General features: G+C 39.3%; 2 protein-coding genes across 3 annotated transcripts; one reads left to right on the top strand and one right to left on the bottom strand.

Annotated features, from left to right (window-relative positions):
- Positions 1–4,081: 4,081 nt before the first annotated feature.
- Positions 4,082–12,227, top strand: CACYBP (calcyclin binding protein). The gene is made up of 5 exons (XM_014540657.1): positions 4,082–4,364; positions 7,965–8,061; positions 8,303–8,402; positions 9,999–10,096; positions 11,664–12,227. Exons 1-5 carry the CDS (start codon positions 4,082–4,084, stop codon positions 11,818–11,820), a joined length of 735 nt encoding a protein of 244 aa, XP_014396143.1. The 3' UTR covers positions 11,821–12,227.
- Positions 12,228–16,724: 4,497 nt separating this feature from the next.
- Positions 16,725–21,444, bottom strand: MRPS14 (mitochondrial ribosomal protein S14). Of its 2 annotated transcripts, none has more exons than XM_005867688.2 (3): positions 21,368–21,444; positions 19,158–19,316; positions 16,725–17,158 (listed from the first exon to the last, which is right to left on the bottom strand). In XM_005867688.2, exons 1-3 carry the CDS (start codon positions 21,410–21,412, stop codon positions 16,976–16,978), a joined length of 387 nt encoding a protein of 128 aa, XP_005867750.1. In that variant the 5' UTR covers positions 21,413–21,444; the 3' UTR covers positions 16,725–16,975. The 2 variants fall into 2 exon arrangements, with proteins under 2 accessions (XP_005867750.1, XP_014396394.1); XM_014540908.1 differs by lacking the exon at positions 21,368–21,444 and adding an exon at positions 21,152–21,343.
- Positions 21,445–21,514: the final 70 nt, after the last annotated feature.

Raw genomic sequence — 21,514 nt, forward strand, 5'->3', positions numbered from 1 at the left:
GGTGGACCGAGCGGCTAGTCACCTTCACGTTCACGTTTGCCCCAGGCCCTTTCGGCGCCCGCTGTGGCAGCCCGGGGCCGTGACGCTTCCTTAAATCAGGGCCGATCGCGAACACCGAGGGTCGCTCCAGCGTGGAAGGTGGCGGGCGGGTGGGACGTCTGGTTCCAGCCCGCGGATTCTCCGTCGCGAGTGGCCCCGTGGTGCGGGGCGCGCTGCTGTGCTGCTCTGAGCCGGAGGCTGTGCGGACCCGGGAGCAGTTCTGCGGAACGGGGCTGGGCGGGCAGCCGTCTGCTCATGGGATGGTGGTTGTCACTAAGCGGGGAAGAGCCTCCTCCTCGCCTCCGTTCTGTTCTGTAAACTGCACCGAAGCGGCCTAACTCTCCTGGAGACTCAGTTTGGAAATTCCACCTGGGACGAATGCTGTTTGGGTTGCTCTTTTCCTGGTCTGATTAGAACGTCAGTATCACAGGGAAGTGTTGGGTGTCTAGATTTGTTTCCTGGACATCTTTCCCTCAATAGGAACAGGTCTGGGGAATCTCAGATGTGACTCTTTAAGTCTCATGCTCTGGTTTAAATGAAGACAAAGTGTGTGTGTATTTAAGTGTTATTCTGGATAACTTGCCACAAGTTTATGTTATGGGTGAAAGATAGGCCTTGGGGTACTGGGTGCCCTGAGGAAATAACCTCTGAAGTGACTTTACAGTCTTAACATCAGGATAGCTCAGTATTCATCCTCCAAAGTAAGGGACTTGCTTTTGGGGGGGGTGGGGGGAGGGCAGGGAGGAGGGAGAAAAAAGGGAGAGACAGAGAGAGGAAGGGAGAGAGGGAGAGAAACAGCAATTTGTTGTTCCACTGACTTATGCATTCATTGGTTGATACCTGTATGTGCCCTGACCTAGGATCTAAATGGAAACCTTGGTTATCAAGATGATGCTCTAACTAACTGAGCTACCTGGCCAGGGCTCTTAAAATAAAATAAAATATTATTTATTGATTTTTAGGGAGGGAGAGAGAAACATCAATTTGTTGTTCCACTTATTTATGCATTCATTGGTTGATTCTTGTGTGTGCCCTGACCCGGGATGGAACGTGAAACCTTGGCACATCTGACGATGCTCTGACCAACTGAGCTACCCTGCCAGGACCAAGGGGCTTTCTCAGTTGAGGTACTTAAACTCAGGGATGCTTGGAGGAGGGTGTTTTGTTTGAGATAAAATGCACTGTTTTAGCCAATTTAAAGCATACAAATCAGTGCATTTTAGTATATCCACAGTGTTGTGAAACCATCACTGCTAATCCAGAACATTTTCATCACACCCCAAAAGAAACCTAGGGGTCCATTAAAAAGTCACTCCTCATTCTTCCTCCGCCAGCAACCACCAATCCAGTTCTGTCTTTATGGATTTGCCTATTCTGGGCATTGCATATAAATAGAAGCTTACAGTATGTGGCCTTTTGCTTTTTGGTTCCTTTTCACGTAGCATAATGTTTTCAAGTTCGTCCATGGTGGAGCTTGTATTCCTTTTTATGACTTAATAATATGCCATTAGATGGATACACCACATTTTGTTTATCAGTTAATCAATTGATGGACATTTGAATTATTCCTACTTTTTGATTGTTAGGAACAACGCTGCTATGAATACTTGTGAACAACTTTTTTTTAAAAAATATATATTTTATTGATGTTTTACAGAGAAGAAAGGAGAGAGATAGAGAGTTAGAAACATCGATGAGAGAGAAACATCGATCAGCTGCCTCCTGCACATCTCCTATTGGGGATGTGCCCGCAACCCAGGTACATGCCCTTGACCGGAATCGAACCTGGGACCTTTCAGTCCGCAGGCCGACGCTCTATCCACTGAGCCAAACCGGTTTCGGCTTGTGAACAACTTTTTATGCAGACATGGCTTTCAGTTTTCTTAAGTGTATACCTGAGAGTAGAATTGCAGCATCATATGGTAACTAACTCTGAGAAATTGCCAAACTCCTTCCCAAAGTGGCTGTACCATTTTACAGGCAGTGTCTGAAGTTGCCCTTGTTATTTCCTGGGTGTTTTTGTTGTTGACATTAGCCATCTTGATGGGTATGAAGTGGTATTTCATTGTGGTTCTGATGTGCATTTCCTTAATGACTAACGAATGAAGCTGAGCATCTTCTCATGTGCTTAGTGGTTTTGCCATTTGTATATTTTTTGAGAAATGTCTTTTCAGTCCTTTCCCCACTTTGAAGCACTTGATTTTACTGCCTTGTAGTGTAGAATTTGGCACTAGATTAGAAGATAAATTTGAATGTGTTTATGGGTGGGTATAAAAGGGATATGTGATTTTTGCATAAGGAAAACAAGTGAATGCCAAGGTAAATTAGATGAGAAGCTGCTCTATCTAAGGCACCTTAAAGTATGTGTGCAGGAAAGGCACCAGAGGGATCACTTTTACTGGTTTCAGGACTGCAGGAACAGAACAATTGAGGAATACCAAAACGGCCTGCTTGACGTTGTTTCAGACTTACAGTGGATGTACCTTACATTTGTAGTTTGTAGTGCTTGAGAGCCAAATCTGGCTACAAAGGGCCTGGGAATCCGTTAATTCTCAGAATTCTTTTCAGGGTCTGCTCAAAAAAGGATTTCTATTCTAATCAAGAAGTAAAACCTCTTGTTTGGTACATTTTTAAAACTAAATTCTCACTCTAGGAGCATAAACTAATTTTAATTTCAACATTTTTATCAGTATTAGAATCATATGAAAAATTTAAACCATTATAATAAAAAATATTGCTTTGCTTTGAACTAAAACATCTTGGTGTTATGCTCCCAAGATGAACTTGCAATTTTTTTGTCTTAGTAATATGAGCTTGGGGTCGTGAGCATGGACAGGAGACGGCACAGTTGGACTTTTTATACTGTTATCAGTTACAGATGGTGAAGCAAGGGCATCTGAGTTAAATGAGATAATACAAGAGTTGGATAAAAGAAAGCATTCATTTTTCTGTCACTGCATTTTTTATAAGACTTGAGAAACATTAGGACTCCTAAACTCTACTTCAGATATTATACTGAGTTATTTAACGATGTTTATATTGAGCTTTTTATATGTCCTCAGGATATAATGTAAGCGTCCTTCTATCAAATTGCTAGTACCGGCCAGAATGTAAAATTATTTTAAGAAAAACAAATTCCTTATTTGTAATGTGTCAGAGGATAATTGGGAAAATATTTTTTAAGCCCATTAATTTTCTAACAGTGTCTTAACTCTCAAACTTAAAAAACTGTTGGCTCTACCTTTAGAAAGTAGAAGTAGACTTCAGTAGGCGAAGTACTTGCATGAGGAAAGAACAGGTGGCTTTTCTAATGACCAGGAGTGTGTTTCTTTATCTTTTGTCTTAAAAATTCAAACTTTTTTATGTGTAATATTTAGGTATTTGGTGAAGGAATATCAGCGAAGAACAATTCCTGATAGAGTTAGATAACCTCAGTCAAGTTTCTAGAGCGTTTCACCACTCATCATGTATTCCCTCATCCTTTTACTTTAATATTTTTAAAATTCCAAATTTTAAAATTCCTGATGACTAGGACTGCATGTTATAAGGGAATCTATGAACTCATTTTCTATTTAAAAAAATGATTTCTTCATCTCAATTTAAATCACAGAAGTATCTTGTAAATATAATGTTCTACAACAGCCCTAGCCAGTTTGGCTCAGGGAATGGAGCCTTGGCCTGCGGACTGAAGGTTCCCGGGTTCGGTTCCGGTCAAGGGCACATGCCTGGGTTGTGGGCTCGATCTCCAGAGGGGGCGCGTACAGGAGGCAGCCGATCAATGAATCTTTCTCACCATCGATGTTTCTGTCTCTCTCTTCCTCTGAAATCAATAAAAATATATTTTAAGAAAATGTTCAACAAAGGCAGATAACAGTTTACCAAACTGGAAAATTTAGGCTTGATTACCTATTGTTATTGCAAGATTGTTAAGTTTTCATTTTTTATTTAAAATAGGCTGGAGGAAAGAATTCAAGTTACTACCCAACCTGAGAAAATTTAAATGAACGTCCTTAATTCTTAGCTCTTATTTCAGAAAACTGAAATGACCAAAAGGCATAATATCAAGTTTTATCTTATCATAACTGACTTATCTTTTACTTTAACACAGCTACAGAAAGATCTTGAAGAGGTGAAGGTGCTGCTGGAAAAGGCCACTAGAAAGAGAGTACGTGATGCTCTTATAGCTGAAAAATCCAAGATTGAGACCGAAGTCAAGAACAAGACGCAGCAGAAATCACCAAGGAAAGCAGAACTTGACAATGAAAAGCCAGCTGCAGTGGTTGCTCCCATTACAACGGGATATACAGTGAAAATCAGTAATTATGGTATGACACACTCCCCTACATCCAGCTCTTTTTTTCCTGTGAGCAACTGAGTCCTCAGTAGTGACCAACTAACATAACAAACTTAATTTTAAAAATAGTTTTGAGTGTTTGTTTTGGTGGTTTGAATACATCACTTACTTAATAAGATGCTTTTTAAGAGATGAAAAAGGATAGGTTAAGGATACATTCTAGAAGCTATTACCAGAGCAAGTTGATTTAGTACAATGATGAATAGCAACAAGAAAGAACCTACTCGGTTTTTTATGGAACAGAGCTTTTTGTTTTGATTTTCATCCTGTTTTGCATTTCATTTTGCCAAACAACCACTAATAATTGAGGAAAGAAATCTAGTTAAATTTAAGAAACATTTTTGAGTACCTATGTGCCACTGTTGTGCTTGGATTTGTGGACATGTTATTGGTGGAGGGCACTCCTTGTCCCTACTGGTTGTTGGTGGGAGTAGGTTTGCAATGACCTGAGAAAAAGAATTTTCTGATACTCGCACTGGAGGGTAAGATACTGTAGAAAACTTTATTTCTGTGGAATTATATACCTGAGTTTCCAAGGTCCCATTTCCCTTTGTCCTGCCATAGCAGTGTAGCTATGGCTTCAGCAGAGCTTGGATCAAAGCTGTTGCCTAGAGTTTTCATTTCATGTTGGAGCAGTGTCCAGTCCAGCATTGAGCTAGGTTGGCTTGTGTTTCCAGTTGCATCCATCAGTCTATTGTGTGTATAGGGTCTGCAGGGCCATGTGGCTGTGGAGGGAACGTGGGCAAATGCAGGAGAGCCCAGTGAGCCAAGAGCACCAAGAGAACAAGCTCCTTTGGCGGAGTATGTTTTCCCAAATTTTCATGAGCTTGCATAGGCCATGCCCCCTATAGCCAATCCATGGTTCCCCAGGTTAGATCAGCAGGCAAGTACCTTCCCTAGGTCACCCCAGCTTTTCTGCACATCTCCCCTTTGTTAGACCCCTTCCTCCAGTGTTTTGCAGGGAATGGGCCAGTAGTTGGCTGGGGAATGTGAAAGTGCAGCTTCCTGGTGAAGCTGCCCAAAATGGCCATGCTAATCATGTCTGGCCTTCCCTTTGTTCTTTGTTCCTTTCTTATTGTTAATAACTAGAGGCCCCGTGCATGAAAATTCATGCATTGGAGGGGGCGGTCCCTCAGCCCGGCCTGCCCCCTGTCACAGTTCGGGAGCCCTCATGGGTGGGAGGCAACCCATCACACCTCTGCTGCTGCCACTGCCGGCATCACAAGCCTCGGCCAGCCCTGGGTGGCTGTGGGGCTGAGGGGACTGGGGGACTCTGGAGGCCTTGCCATGCGCCTGCCGCTCTGGTGGGGCTGCGGGGACTGGGCGCCTCCATCTTGTGGCTATTGGCGTCACCATCTTTGAGGGTGTGGCAGTCAATTAGCATATTCCCTCCTTATTGGTTGTGAGCACCTCTATCTTTGTGATGGTGTGAGGGTCAATTAGCATATTCCCTCTTTATTAGATAGGACTAGCTGATTACAGTGATATCAGACGCACAACAATGACGAAGACCCAGACCCTGCTTATGGTGCTTCGGACATAGATAAAACTAATACCACAAAAATCTAACAATACCATTTGTCCTCAGTAGATTGTAACTTTTTTTGTTTTGTAAGCAGTACGACTTAAATCTGAGTGGTGAATTATTATGAAGGCAGGGACAGCCTTAGGTTTCTTTTTGTACATAGTAAGTACTTAATAAATTTATAAATTATGGGAATGCAGCTGATGAAATGATTCTACTTGTAGAAGAGACATTTGAGTTTGAAGGGTGCATTCAGCAAGTGTGAAAAAAGAAAGGGAATTTCATGAAAAAATGACATGAATAGAGGCATTAAAGGCATCAGATCATGTATTTTTAAAATATATATATATTTTTATTGATTTTGGAGAGGAAAAGAGAGGGGGGGGGGAGAGAGAAATATCAATGATGAGAGAATCATTGACCAGCTGCCTTCTGCATGCCCCACACTGGGGATTGAGACTACAACCCAGGCATTTGCCCTGACTGGGAATCAAGCCATGACTTCCTGGTTCATAGGCCGACAACCACTGAACCACACTGGCTGGGCTCAAACCATGTATTTTGAGTATTGTCATAATGAAAAGCAGTGTGTGTCATGCTTAAGAGATGTACTATAGGAGTTATGCTATGTATTTAGTTGATTGATACAGGAAAATGGTCTGAAGGTGGTAGGATTATGGCACATTAAGGAAGAACCTAGATTTGTGTTTAGGGAGATACTTAATGTGAAGGATGGATTGAATGAATGGGAAAAGATTAGATGAAGTTCTACAGGACTCTGTAGGACTTTTTAAAAAATTGACACTATTTTATTCTATAGCACAAACTGAGGAAGTGTTAGGGATATATATATATATATACACACACACACACACACACATATATATACATACACTATTGTATACAGTAAACATAATATGCTTTTATGTGATGTTTGTATATTTTTTGTGTTGACAAATCATCTAGATCAGCGGTTCTCAATCTGTGGGCTGCAACCTCTTTGGGGGTCGAACAACCCTTTCACAGGGGTCGCCTAAGACCATCGGAAAACACATATATAATTACATACTGTTTTTGTGATTAATCACTATGCTTTAATTACGTTCAATTTGTAACAATGAAATTGGGGTCACCACAACATGAGGAACTGTATTAAAGGGTCGTGGCATTAGGAAGGTTGAGAACCACTGATCTAGATTATAATGTCAGTAGTTTGACAGTATATACTGAAATGGCATTTAGTAAATGTTAGGTTAGTCAAATTAGCAGATTTGGGTGAATTGGACTCTATATTTTACTTTGTCAAAGAAGGGAATTGAGGAAGCTATGATTGGTTGTGTTTGTTGAACTGCTTAGATAAGTAGAAAGACTATGGAATTAGTACTGATGTTTAGTAATCCAATTTAGTGGAGAATACCAATATTTAGGGATAGGACAAAATTATTTCCGTAAATAGGGGAAACGAACTACTATTAAATAATATACTAAGTCCCTAGCCTGTTTGGCTCAGTGGATAGAGCTGTCGGCCTGCAGACTGAAAGGTCCCAGGTTCGATTCTGGTCAAGGGCACATACCTCGGTTACAGGCTCCTCCCTAGCTTGGCCCTGGTCAGGGCTCGTACAGAAGGCAGCCAATTGATGTGTTTCCCTCACATCGATATTTCTGTATTTCCCTCTCTCTTTCACTTTCTAAAAATCAATGGAAAAGTATCCTCGGATGTATACACACACACACACACACACACACACACACATTTTTTAAGGACCATATTCTTTATTTTGAGGAATAAAAAAAACATGGGCTTTGTGTTCAGTAAACACGGATTTGATTCCAAGTTCTACCACTGGCTAAATGCCTAATTTTGGGTAGATTACTTAACTGCTTTGAAGCTCTTCTCCATCTAGAAAAATATTTATATTTTAATTTTTTCATGTTTCTATTACTAGATTTCCATTTTACTTAGTTTATTATAAGCCATATGCACTTACTATTTTAGAGATAGTGTCAGACTTCACTCATGTCTTTTTTTGTTGTTTTTGTTACTAGGGTGGGATCAGTCAGATAAGTTTGTGAAAATCTATATTACCTTAACTGGAGTTCAGCAAGTCCCCACGGAGAATGTGCAGGTGCACTTCACAGAGAGGTGAGTTCCCATTATGGGGAAGACAGTGAGCTGTAAGGCAGCGATGACTTTGTGATGGCCTCTTTTTTTTACAGTATCTAAAATTCTGCTTAAATTTAGAATTAATTGTCCTACACATCTGCTTTGAAGGTGTGAATCTTCTCTGGGATGGCCAGATGCTCAACTGTGGCTTATTTCCACAAGAACTAGACAGCACCTTTCATAGAACCAGAAAGATAATGTGTTTGTTATTATATTGTAGGTCATTTGATCTTTTGGTAAAGAATCTAAATGGGAAGAATTACTCCATGATTGTGAATAATCTCTTGAAACCCATCTCTGTGGAAGGCAGTTCAAAAAAAGTAAGTCTGCTTTTTTTTTGTCATATTGTGAAATCTCATTAAATTGTACCTGGCCAATTTAGAATTGAGATGCAGTAGAATGAATTAATCCTGTATAACAAAAATCAGCAGACTACAGCATGTTGCTTATTTTGTAAGTACAGTTTTGTTTGAACACAGCCACACTTGTTTGTGTATTGTATGTGTGACTGCTTTTGTGCTATGACGACAGAATTAAATAGCTACAGCAGATCATGTGGCCCACAAAGCCTAAAACATTTACTCTCTGGCCCTTTATAGAAGAAGTTTGCCAACCCCTGCTCCAGAAAAAACAGATTATTATAGGAATATTGCATTAAATTCTGGAGAGGACTATGCTTTTAAAATGGTTAAGAGTGGGACTTGAGTTTTAATGCCAGTCTTGCCACTTATTGGTTGTGACCTTTTGGCAGGTCACTTAATAACTTCCTGTCCCAGTTTCCTCAGTTGTACTATGGGAATAATTTATTTCACAAAGCTGAAATTATATATAAATTGTTTAAATTAATAGTAGCTATTATTAGAAGCTTTATGTGGTTTTGATACATAAAAGGACTTAAGTACTTAGCCTAGTTGGAGTTAGAAGCTATAAAAATAAACTGTCTTGTCCAGCCAATCTTGCTCAGTGGTTGAGCGTCAACCTGTGTACCAGGAGGTCACGGTTCGATTCCTGGTCAGGGCACATGCTGGGGTTGTGGGGCATGCAGGATGCAATTGATCAATGATTCCTTTCTTATCATTGATGTTTCCATCTCTCTCTCCCTCTCCCTTCCTCTCTGAAATCTATTAAATATGTATTTTAAAAAATAAACAAAAATAAACAATCTTTTCAAAAACTGTTATTCACACTTTTCACTAGTTCAGATAATCCCTCTTTTCTACCTGACTTAAATAAATGAGATTTAATACATCTGGTATATAGATGTGTCATTCTGCCGTCTATACATAGAATTATGTAGCAGCTTAAAGGTAATACTGGAATATAATTTATTGATTAACTTGTGTCTCACTCCTCAGTTTTCATCAGCTAATTCCATAGTTAAAGGATACTTAAAAGACTCCTGTCCTAGGAGTTACATGGATCATTGCTGAAAGAGTTGTATACTATTACTTGTCCTGTTTTCTTACTACCTTTCAGACTCAGTGATACTGCCTTATATGATTGGATTTTCTGCCTGTCTCTGACCCCTCTTACTATGTTACTCCATGCTTCACCAAAATCCAGCCACTCCTTTTTTCTTTTTATTCAAACACACCAAAATCATCCCATTTTGGAGCCCTTATCCTTGCTGTGCCAATTGCTTTGAAGACTCTTTTTTCCTGGATCTTGGAGAGCGCTTCTTGATGAAGGTCCTTCCCCAGCTCCCATTAGTACCCTCTTTGTCTTGAGAGCACTTAGTATTTGACGGTACTCTTAATTTTCCCTGTTGTGGTCTTTCTCTTCCATGATTGTTCAGACTCTGGCCTCTATTCATAAAGGTATTACTAGTTCTTAAAACAGGTCCTACACATTAAAGTAATGATTACTGAATAAATAATTGTCTTCTAAGCATTCATGCTTATCTCCATGTATTCTAGGTCAAGACAGATACAGTCATTATCTTATGTAGAAAGAAAGCGGAAAACACACGGTGGGACTACCTGACTCAAGTTGAAAAAGCGTGCAAAGAGAAAGAGTGAGTTCACTTTCATTTTCTTAAGAAATTTAATGTATTCTTTGCTGGATTATAAATTTTTAATAGTTTGCCTTTATAGATAAGAGGTGTATAGTCTGTGATTTGACCATTTACCTCTCAGTGTCCACTGACTAACCCAATTATTTTAACTTATGCTCCAACTATCAGAACCTACTGGAAGTGTCCAGCATGTTGCATTTGGTTGGCTCTTTTGTGCTGGTTCTTAACCCTGGACCAATAGTGCTGCTCTAGATACGGTGCCCATTCCCAGAGATTTCATTTTAGTAGTTCCAGAGAGACCCAGATACCCTGTGGTTTTTGAGTTCCATAGAAGTTTCTGGTAATGTAGTTATGGAGTTTCATTGTCACTGATGTAGAGTGGAAAAGATAGAATATTTTTATCCGACTTTAATGCTATTCTAAAAAATGTTTATTCAAGGCACTTCCATTTTAGGTCACACATTCCTCTCTATTGGTAATGTACTACATGGAGTGAGTTAGCCATCCACCTTTCTCTCACTCCTCTCTGATAGCCAGCATGCATTCGGTATGTGGTTGACTAGAGTTGGGCACTCTCTGTGGAACTGATTTTTAAATCTAGAGTGAATTACCTGAGTACGGAACCCTGTCTTGTTGTATATCTCCAATGTCCAGTATATAACCTGGCACTTAATAAATGAGGTGAGTAAAGAATTAAATATGAGTTAATTGGCCCTGACCGGTTTGGCTCCGTGGATAGAACGTCGGCCTACGGAATGAAGGGTCCCAGGTTCGATTCCAGTCAAGGGCATGTACCTTGGTTGCGGGCACATCCCCAGTAGGGGGTGTGCGAGAGGCAGCTGATCAATGTTTTTCTCTCATCGATGTTTCTAACTCTCTATCCCTCTCCCTTCCTCTCTAAAAAATCAATAAAATATATTATAAATAAATAAATAAGTAAGAGTTAATTGGCCTAGGTTGAACATTGATTGCACAAAGGGTATTAACTACATTAAGGACTGTTGCTTTTACTGCCAGGCCCAGTCCCATACCCATATATCTCAGGCTTAAGAGGAGGGATTTTCTAATTAAAAAGTATGAACTTTAGTGTGTGTCCATATGTAACGTATATTTGTGTTTTTCTCTCAAAATATTTTTTTTTCAAATAATATGAGGAAACATGCTTTTAAAAAAATTAAGACAGTTCAGAAAAGTAAATGCTTATTTACTTACTTCTTCTGCTAAAAATTAACTAAAATCTCACTGTCCCAAGAAAACTCCTAGCCGTTTTGATGACCCCTCTTTGCTACAACCAGAAACATAATGTGTGGATGTATATTGTTTTCATTAAGATGAATTTGTTATGTGCTGTATTAATTGTGAATATCTTTAGATACTCAATATCTTCCCCTTACCTCCACTCCTCCACTTGCTACAAACGTTAACCTGATTTGTATCATCCCATACTTAGTAATCAATCATGCATATAAAATTTGTCAGTAAATGGGATCATTTGTGTATATACACACACATAATTTTTAGATGTATATATACATACTTCTTAATTATTACGTTTTCTTTTTAACAGAAAGCCCTCCTATGACACTGAAACAGATCCTAGTGAGGGACTGATGAATGTTCTAAAGAAAATTTATGAAGATGGAGATGATGATATGAAGCGAACCATTAATAAAGCCTGGGTACAATCAAGAGAGAAGCAAGCCAAAGGAGAGACAGAATTCTGAGACTTTAAAGTTCTTTCGGGAATTGTGATGTGGAAATAATGATGTTTCCAATAAGGACATGTTGGTGAGCTGCAGATACATTTAACAGATAATTTTACAGAGCCTTCTTCTAAGTAAAGGCAATGAATTCTCCTGCTGGAGGATTTATTTAAATAAAATATGCTTATTAAACAGTTCCTCTAAAGATGGTTTCCTTAGTAAACTGGTCATTTTGTTCAAGGAAGATTAATATTTGCATTCTCGTGTGAAATGTAAAGAAGCAAGTCTTGCCTAATGAAAATGCCATATTGTGTGTATTTTTGTTCAGCTAGGAGGTAGGGAAAAAAATGTTACCGCTTGTTAAGTTCTTGACATCAGTTCTCACCAATGTAAGAACAAGTAAATAAAACTTGAATTTTTTCAGAAAATGCAAATTTGTATTTGTGCTTCAAGGTTGCTATAGAGACATTAATTTCTTTTCTGTTAGCAGCTTAAGTAATACATATACCATGCATAACAATGTCCTAATGATCCAATCACAAATGTTTTTCTCTGGGTTTAGATACAGTTTTTTATGAATAAATTGAAACTAAATCTGATTTTGACAAGAATAAACAAATATCTTTGTATAGTACCAATTAGTAAATTTTGCCATGGATCAGATAGCTTACAAAAAGCAATAACCATAAGCTAAAAACAAATGTAAAAATCCATCTTTTCTATTTTCAGTGAAGTTAGGTTTTTATTCAGTGGAATATCTTTACTATCTGTTTATCCAGGAAAAGTTAGGCTTTGGGGGAGAAATCGTTTATTTTAGAGGGAATTGCTGCTCCTAAAAACAAGAAGAAGAGCAAAAAACCTATGATCTCCATAACTATGTTATATTGGAGGTTTTTGCCAATGCAACTGGGGAATAAGAGAAAACAAACACATAGAGGAGATCCAAGAGGAGATTAGCCAAGACTACTATAATGAGAGAATTTGGTATAAGTGGTAGAATAAAATTTATTAGGTAGCATTTAAAATGAATAAACAGCCTATATGTAGGCTAGTTGTTAATACTACTGAACATGTTAGTAAAACTATAATTAAAGCTGTGATGTTGACACATGAATAAACAGACCAATGGAACAGAATAGAAAAAGACCCAAGGCAGAAGTTGTATTGAGCTTCACTTTATTGCGCTTCACAGGTGTTGCATTATTTACAAATCGAAGGCAAGACCCTCCACCAGCAAAAAGATTACAACTCGCTTTATTGCGATACTCAATTTATTTCAGTGGTCTGGAACTTCACCTGCAATATCTACAAGGTATGCCTCTAATAGCATTTCAACAAGGGGCAGAGATGGGCTTTTATTGAGATAACCAAAAATAACTATATGCATACATTGCAAACAGATGAAAGCTAATATATATGTGAAGCCATATGAGTACTAGAAGACAAGGATAGAACTCCTTTATTACCTAAGAGTGAGGGAAACCTGTACTATGTGACTTAAAATCTAGCGGTAATAAGGCTAAATATTGGTTAATTTTAACTACATAGTAAATGTTTACATAGCCAAAAAAAATCCCACAATAAAAAATACATGATGTGTCAAGAAGATTCCAAAATTAAGAAATTGTTGTTCACAGAAAAAGAAATGCAAGTGAACTTCAACATAAAAAGATGCCCACCTTGTTCGGAAGAGAAATTTAAAAACACTTTTTTACCTTTTATTGGGAAAACCCAAAGTTGAGCATACTGATTGTTGAGGGTATGGGAAAATTCATATAAGGGAATGGAATCAAAATGATGAGGTTAAAACTTGTGTAGAAGGACAGTTGGTAATCTCTACCAGAATTACATGTGCATTTATCATCTGGCTCACAATTGTAGGCTCTTTCCCCAAAGGCAACTGGCCAGAATTTGGAATATGTGCAAAAGACTGGAAACACCCAAATGTCAATTAATAGATGACTAGCTGAATAAACTATGGTACATTCACACGGGGAGTACTTAGAGTCACAAAAAGAAATGAAGATTATTTCTGTACACTGGTGTATTGAATAATTACCAGCATACAGTAAGTGGAAAGGCAAAGTGCAGAACGCCGTTTGTGGTGTACTAGTACTTACCTGCCTTAGTGTTAGAGTGGGTGGAAATGTGAATGCACACACATACATGTATTTGCTTGTATTTCAAAAAGAAACTGGAAGAGTAAGCCCAAAGTAATAAAAACGGTAAATAATGAGAAAGGAGAGACAAGATGGAAGCAGTATTTATGTGAATGTACCATTTTCTTTAGTTTTGGTTTTAGAACCATCTAAAATTTAATTTAAAAGCTAAATAAAAAATAACCCTAAAATTTGGGAAAAAACACCTAATGCATGTCAGGTTATAAATGCATGTTACTTTCAAATGACTTTAGAACATGGTATTTTGACTGTCCATCACTAGTGAGATAGTGAAACTAGACTGATATCATGAGGAGCTAAGGTTTTTATAAGTATAAAATCAATATAAATGATTTTTATCTTGAAAAAATATCCATTTCTTTGCAAGTCTTACCAAAAGAGCCTAAAAGCTTACAGCAATGACAATTCAGAATTCATTAGTAATGAGTAGCACCCCAAGTACACACCATTTCCTACTAATAGGACCCGGGACGCAAAAAAACTGTGCCCGGCTGGTGTGGCTCAGTGGTTGAGCTTCAACCCATGAACCAGGAGGTCACGGTTTGATTCCCGGTCAGGGCACATGCCTATGTTGTGGGCTCGATCCCCAGTGTGGGCATGCAGGAGGCAGCCAATCAATGATTCTCTCTCATCATTGATGTTTCTATCTCCCCTTTTCCCTTACTCTCTCTGAAATTAATAACATTTTTAAAAAATTGTCTGAGGCAGGAAATATAAAGGTAAGCTTGGGTTATCTTATGCTAGAAAGTGAGGGGAGATCATATATCCTATATCAAGTCAACAGGATAAAGGACCCAATCGTGGGAGTATAAGGGGCAGTGGAAGGATTAATTTAAGTCTCAAAATAATGTCGAGTGGATTGAAACAAAATCTACAAGTTTGGGATAGTGAAAGATTGTTACCTTTGGAAGTTGCTAGAGCATCAATTCATTTACTCTGAAAATTGATAGAAAATTATGAATTTATCTGGTCTTTATTGTAAGTAAAATATTTCAGAATAATAAATTGATGATAAGGGAAAGTTCCTACAGACAAATTGCAGCTAATGCAGAAAAAGTGATGGTATTTAGAATATCACCATTGCAATCCTTAGTGATAGATGATAGGTTAATAAATGATGAATTTTAAATGTAGGGGTCAGGCTGAGCCCCCTGATGAATTATCACTAAAAGTTGGACAACCAGGTATGTGCTTCTGATGTGATGTAATAGAGTACACAACACACTTGTGAAAATTCATTTCTAAAAAATTGGACCTGTGTCTAGTAAGCCTTTAGATGTAACAACCAGTTTATAGGAAAGACAGGAATAAGTTAAAGGACACATGAAGAAGCCAACAGCCCAATGTTAGACACTACAGTACAAATAACCTGGCTCCTCCAAATGAAAGACATGGAGAAAAAGGAGACAGAGCAACCAGATTTGGATTGCACTTGAATCCTGAGCCAAACAAGGAAAAGTCGGGGCGTGTCTTACCAGTGAATGCCAGAGATCAGCAAATGTGATGTTCTAGTTATAATTTGATTAATGCTAGTTTCTAGTTGGGATTTGCTAGAGCATTCCAGTTTGTAAACTGGAAGATAAATTTAGGAAACATGAATCCAAGGTATACTGACAATTCCCTCTCATAACTTCATCTCCACCAAGTTCTTGACTCTGCTATCCACCTGCACAGTAGACTTCGGGATGAAACAGGCCTCTCAAACTGCCTGGCTGAGACCTGAACTTAGAGATCTTGTTTCCCTTAAACCCATTCTTTCCCCCAGATCTTCTATCTGGGAGTTGCCTTCTACCATCTATCTAGTCACCCTTACCAGGAACCCCGAGAGCCCTTTTACTTCTTAAATATTAGCAGTCTCTAAGTCTTACCCAATTTTCTTTCCTAAATAATACTTAGATCTGTCCTGTCATCTCCTTTGTTAATATCACTACTTAGTTCAGGCACTTGTCTACCTGAACAATTAAGACATTGTCCTGACCCGTTATCTTGTATGGAGCCTTTTCCTCTCATGACTATCTCTACCACACAGCAGTAGAGCAAGCTGATGATGTCTTTCCTTTGCTTAAAACCCCAATAACTGGTATTTAAATTCAGTCTTAACTCTTTGCCATATATGACATTTTCCATGGTATGGTCCTTGTTTTGCACTACATGTTTGATACACTGAAGTGACTAGTTTCACAGTTTGATGTGTCTAGCCCTTTGCTTGCACTGTTCTGTCTGCAAAGAATCACCTCCCTGGCCTCCTGATGTAAGTGCAGGTGTCGGCTCTAGGAATACTGTCCCGACATTAAGTCAGTGCTGCCATACTGCTCTGCATGTTGTTATCACTGGGCTGATCCACACTGTTACTGCTACTTTTACTCATTTTTGCTACAGGTGAAATAAATACGAATATAGAGAATATATACTTTCAACAAAACTTTTCCTCTTTGCATAGATTTTCAGGGGCTTTGTAGTGCTTCAGCCATCATACAAAAATTGAGCATTAGCTAATCCAGACATCAGCTCTACCTTCCCACATACTGTTTTTCTAACAGTGAACTAACAGAACAGTGAATTGTGCAGGTTAGGGAAGCCAGCCCAGCATTACAGATTGCCTGCCATAGGTGAGCTAGCTCCATGTCAATGATTTGGATGAACTATAAGATAAATCCTGCTTTCTGAGATAATGCCCTTAAATACAGGAACCCTTTTTTGTTGTTAGAAGATTAAATTTGAAGGAAAAGGCAAGCATACAAAGCATATTTTCACAGAAAATATTTTTATTACTCTGCATCATGCTTGGGAACACTTATGTTTCATTTAGTCCAACAGGAAAGATGATTCACTGACAGAATGAAACCCAGGTTTCTTCATTGAAAATTTAAAAGTAATTTAACTAGACATCAGGTAGACTAGACTCCTATTAAAACTAGGTTTTTGTCTGTTAGAAGAGTGTTGTCTTGTCAGAACTGGTTCCCTGCAAGCGCAGTAGGTTCTGGAGCTAAGGCAGTTTACCACATTGCTCGCTGGACCCCAGACATCTGCCCATGGTCAGCTAAGTGACGGAAGACAATCCGACTAAGCCTCCAACGCCGCTTCACACCACGTGGACGGGACGTCATAACACACCGATTTCTGATTCTAACAGGACAGCTATCCCGGGGAAGGGCAGCAATTTCTTCATCAGCCACTTCCTAAGGGAAGTCACAACATTGTTACAAAGACATGGTGAAGTCAATGCTTAGAGGAAGAAAACAATAGGCTAGATTCACTAATGTGGCCAGAGTTTGGCCAAAGAACCCTGAACATAGTAGGGAGCCTTAACCTCAAAGTAGAAACAGACCAGAAAAATCACCAGCTCAGTAGTTGCACTGATCTTTAGTGTTTGTCTGGTCTCCATTTCATTATTTCTGCTTTTATCTTTTTTATTTCCTTTCTTCTGCTAATTTTGGGCTTAATTTACTCTTTTTTTAAGTTCCTTGGGGTATAAAGTTAGGTTATTTCCCATGCGACTTTTGAGTCATTGAAAGTATGAAACTTCTGGACTAAAGCTGAATTAGGAACAAATATGGTTGAGATGAGGTTGGAGAGGGAGTAAGGGTAGGATCCCCAGAGCCTTGACATCTGTGGTAAAGATTCTGACTGATAGAAAAGCAAAGGTGAGTGATCAGATGAGATTTACATATTTAAAAGATCATTTGCAAGGTAGAGAGTGAGTCTGGTTAGGGCAAAAGTGGTTGAGAGGAGAAAAACAGAGATTACTACAGTAGCAAGTATGACTGACCCTGTGCTAGACTGTGGTGGAAGCAAAATAATTACTCCAATGTATTAAAAGAACATAAATGAGAAAATGCACATGAAAGCCACTAAATTAACATAAATTATTAAGCATTAATAGTTCCTGATCTCCAAAAGCATATACATGTGTTGCTATTATGAAATACTTAAGAGAATTATATAAAACAACACAATTAGGTCAATAAATGACAGACAGTAAGTACTATAGGAAGAACTGGAGAAGAGAAAAATGATCAGATTGGAAGAATGAAGTTTCATAAGGCAGAAACTGAAGAATAGCTGCAAATTATTTATTTATGTATGAACATATGTACATACACACACACACACACACACACTCCCTACCTCTCCTCATTCCCAAAAACATTTAAGGCAGTTTACAATGAGGAAATTGGGGCAAAGGGAAAATGAGACAAAGCTACGTGCTCTGAAAGCCTGTAATCTGGTTAGAACTGGGACATAAATATTGACTTGGAAGCTACTAGGCACAGGGCCATGATCAGGTCTCATAATTAAGAGAATCTCGGCACTATTATTGTTGCTCATACCAGACATTTCTTCAGGGAGTCTTCATAGATAATGTCCTCCACAACATCCTGAGCTGAGAGGGCCCCTTGTTACTCCCTAAATATAGGCAAGTACCTAAATGCCGTTACAGTAAAACCCGTAATGAGTGTCCAGCGCACTCAGTTTTCTGTTCATCTGGCTTAATCTAGCCAAGATTTAAAAGAATCTGTAGTAATTAATGGCCTATATATTCTGCCAACTTCTATAAATGTATTTTATTTTTACTCTGAGCTTTTGATAAGTTGAGTGGCCTTGAGTTTGAGTTATACCCCCTGATGCTACTCTTGAATGCAGATATTCTATCTATGTCACCAGGTAGGTGCAGGACCTTCTGCTTCAGGATACCAAACAGGGTTGTCATCATCTTACTCAAGGAGTCTAATAAGAAAATAAACCTAATTGGAAGGCCACCTCAGCACACAGAGGTGGGCAAAGGAGTTCAGACAGGTAGGCTAGAAATGGCCCTGGGTGAAGAACACAGCCCCATGCATCAGCAAAGCTCAGGACACTGGAATGAGGCAGGGGGCGGGGAGGGGGGCTTCCGAGGTCAAATAACTGCCCGATTTCTGGTGTGGTTAGCATGCCCCAGGTCTTTCTAAGCATCACTTACTGAAATGGTTAAAGGCTTAGTAGTCAGGAACGAATAATTCTTTTTAATCTGAAACTCACCAAAATCAGTTTTGAGGGTATTCATTTGTGTTGACTGAGAGCATTTGATCATATTCTCCAGAAATTATTTTGACAGTAACTCACAACAAACAGTATCAAAAGTGGTCTGATTTGAGTTAATGATCTTGGGTGGTCAGGGACTCATCTTAATTAGCTAACCTGGAGGTATTTTGGCAAAATGGTATTCTTCCTAAGCGAATTAATCCGTAGCCTCTCATCTGCATATTCATAGGCCATTTTCCTTCTCTTCACATCACGCAACATTCTCCAGTCTACGTAGTAGCCTCGAACTTGGCCTGAAGCTGATGAAGGAACCATCTAAAAAAGATAAAGAATAAGTGAGGAATAGTCAGACCCAGGCTCTGCCATGTCCCCATCCTGCAGTCTCTTTTAGTCACTACTTATGATCAACTATTTTTTAAGTAATTTTAAATAGACTTAATTCAAAATAAATACCTTTTATGGATGTACATTAAACCAAAACAGTGGCAGTTAATACAATGCCAAAAATGTGTGTTGGAAGGTGAAACATTTTTCCCTTAAATTATTTACAATCAACTTTGTACCATTTCCTAACAGGTTTCTACAGGGTGTCATAAAAAACACACTTTAAAAGCTGATAGCTCAATTCTGATTGAAATGTATTTTAATAAACACTGCCTTTATAATTATTCAAAGTGTGTATATATGTTTTGGGGACACCCTATAGTTATTTTTTTTAAAAAACTTTCATTCTTTACATAACTTTTTTTCTGATTATAAAAGTAATACACTTTTAAAACTATACACTTTAAAAATGTATTGGTCTATATTATTTCTTCTGTGAATGTTTTGTGTTCTTTGCCCATATTTCTATTATATTGTTTTTTCTTATTCTATACCAGTGCTTTATATATTAAGATTGCCTTCATTCTGTTCTGTACACATCCTGTCCTGCCCCTCTGTCTCTTCACCTCCTAAAATTCCTCTTCATCTCCTAAAACTCTTCCACTGGGCCCTCTTCCACCTACAACCATCAAAATCTAAATCCTCAGTTTCTTCTCTTAACAACCCCTTCAGATTTTTGCTCTAGCTGAAGCTTGACTCCTTCTGATAGCTTCCCCTGTAGCTCTTTTTTTCTCCCATGACTGGGGGATAAAAATTAAAATTAACTTAATCTTTTAAAAAATCTTTTAATGTGCTACTAGAAAATTTTGAATTACGTATGTGGTTGGCATTATGTTTCTATTAAGCAAGGATACTAAAGATGAACTCATGAGACCCATCACCTCTTGCCTACACAAGGTACATACAACTCCGGCAATTTTCCCCTCTCCATCTCCCCCCCGCCCCCCACTCTACAGGATTTCTTCCTTTACCACAAAAAATACTTTTACTTCTGTCATGTTAAGAACACTCTCACACACAACACCTGCTCTTAACTCATCACTCTAGCTCAATGATGGCGAACCTTTTGAGCTCGGCGTGTCAGCATTTTGAAAAACCCTAACTTAACTCTGGTGCCGTGTCACATATAGAAGTTTTTTGATATTTGCAACCATAGTAAAACAAAGACTTATATTTTTGATATTTATTTTATATATTTAAATGCCATTTAACAAAAAAAAATCAACCAAAAAAAAATGAGTTCGAGTGTCGCGTGTCAGAGGTTCGCCATCACTGCCTAGCTCCTGACCCATTTTTCTGCCCCACTTTGCAGCAAAATGTCTTCAGAGACTTGTCTCTACTCCGTGTCCGCTTTCTTTCCCATTCTCTCTTGAAGGCTTTCACCCCACCAACCTCCACCATGCTAACCCGGCAGCCAGTTCTCAGCCCTTCTTCGTTTTTAAAAATATATTTTTTATTTCAGAGGGGAAGGGAGAGAGAGAAACATCAACAATGAGAGAGAATCATTGATCCTGCACACCCCACACTGGGGACCGAACACGCAACCCGGGCATGTGCCCTGACCGGGAACTGAACCGTGACTTCCTGAGTTGCCTACTCGCTGCTTCTTGAAATTGTCACCTCCCGCTTCCAGGTCACCCACTGCCGGCTCTCCGCCTCCCTCGCTGAGCTCCTTTCAAGTCTCCTTTGCTCGGCTCTCATCTCTTAACCGCGGGGTCCCTGGGGCCTCGCTCCTCGGACCCCTTCCCTGGTCCACCTGCACTCACTCATAAGTCAGGCTGCAGCTTTCAATGCTAGTCAGTTTCACGGTGATGGATGCCGAACGTACATCAGCTCGGGCCTCCTCTGAATCGAGCCGGAGGAGGGGGGACCCCTGGCAGGGGTCCGCGCCGAGCTCTGCAGGTGGCAGAGGAGTGGGGTGCCCGCGGTTTGGGGGGTTCGGGGGAAAGGGGGAAGAGTGGGGATTAGGACCCGGGCCTGACCTGCCGAACGGTCCGCAGCAGTGAGCCCAGCATGGAGGTCGCCATGTTGTTCGCTGCAAAGTCAAACCGCTGCAACTTTATTGACACTGCCGAATAAGAGACACCCGCAGGGTGGGGCCTGGGCCGCAGGGGCGTGGCCTGGGCCGC

The sequence above is a fragment of the Myotis brandtii genome, unplaced genomic scaffold, assembly GCF_000412655.1.
Source record: "Myotis brandtii unplaced genomic scaffold, ASM41265v1 scaffold250, whole genome shotgun sequence".
NCBI lineage: Eukaryota > Metazoa > Chordata > Mammalia > Chiroptera > Vespertilionidae > Myotis > Myotis brandtii.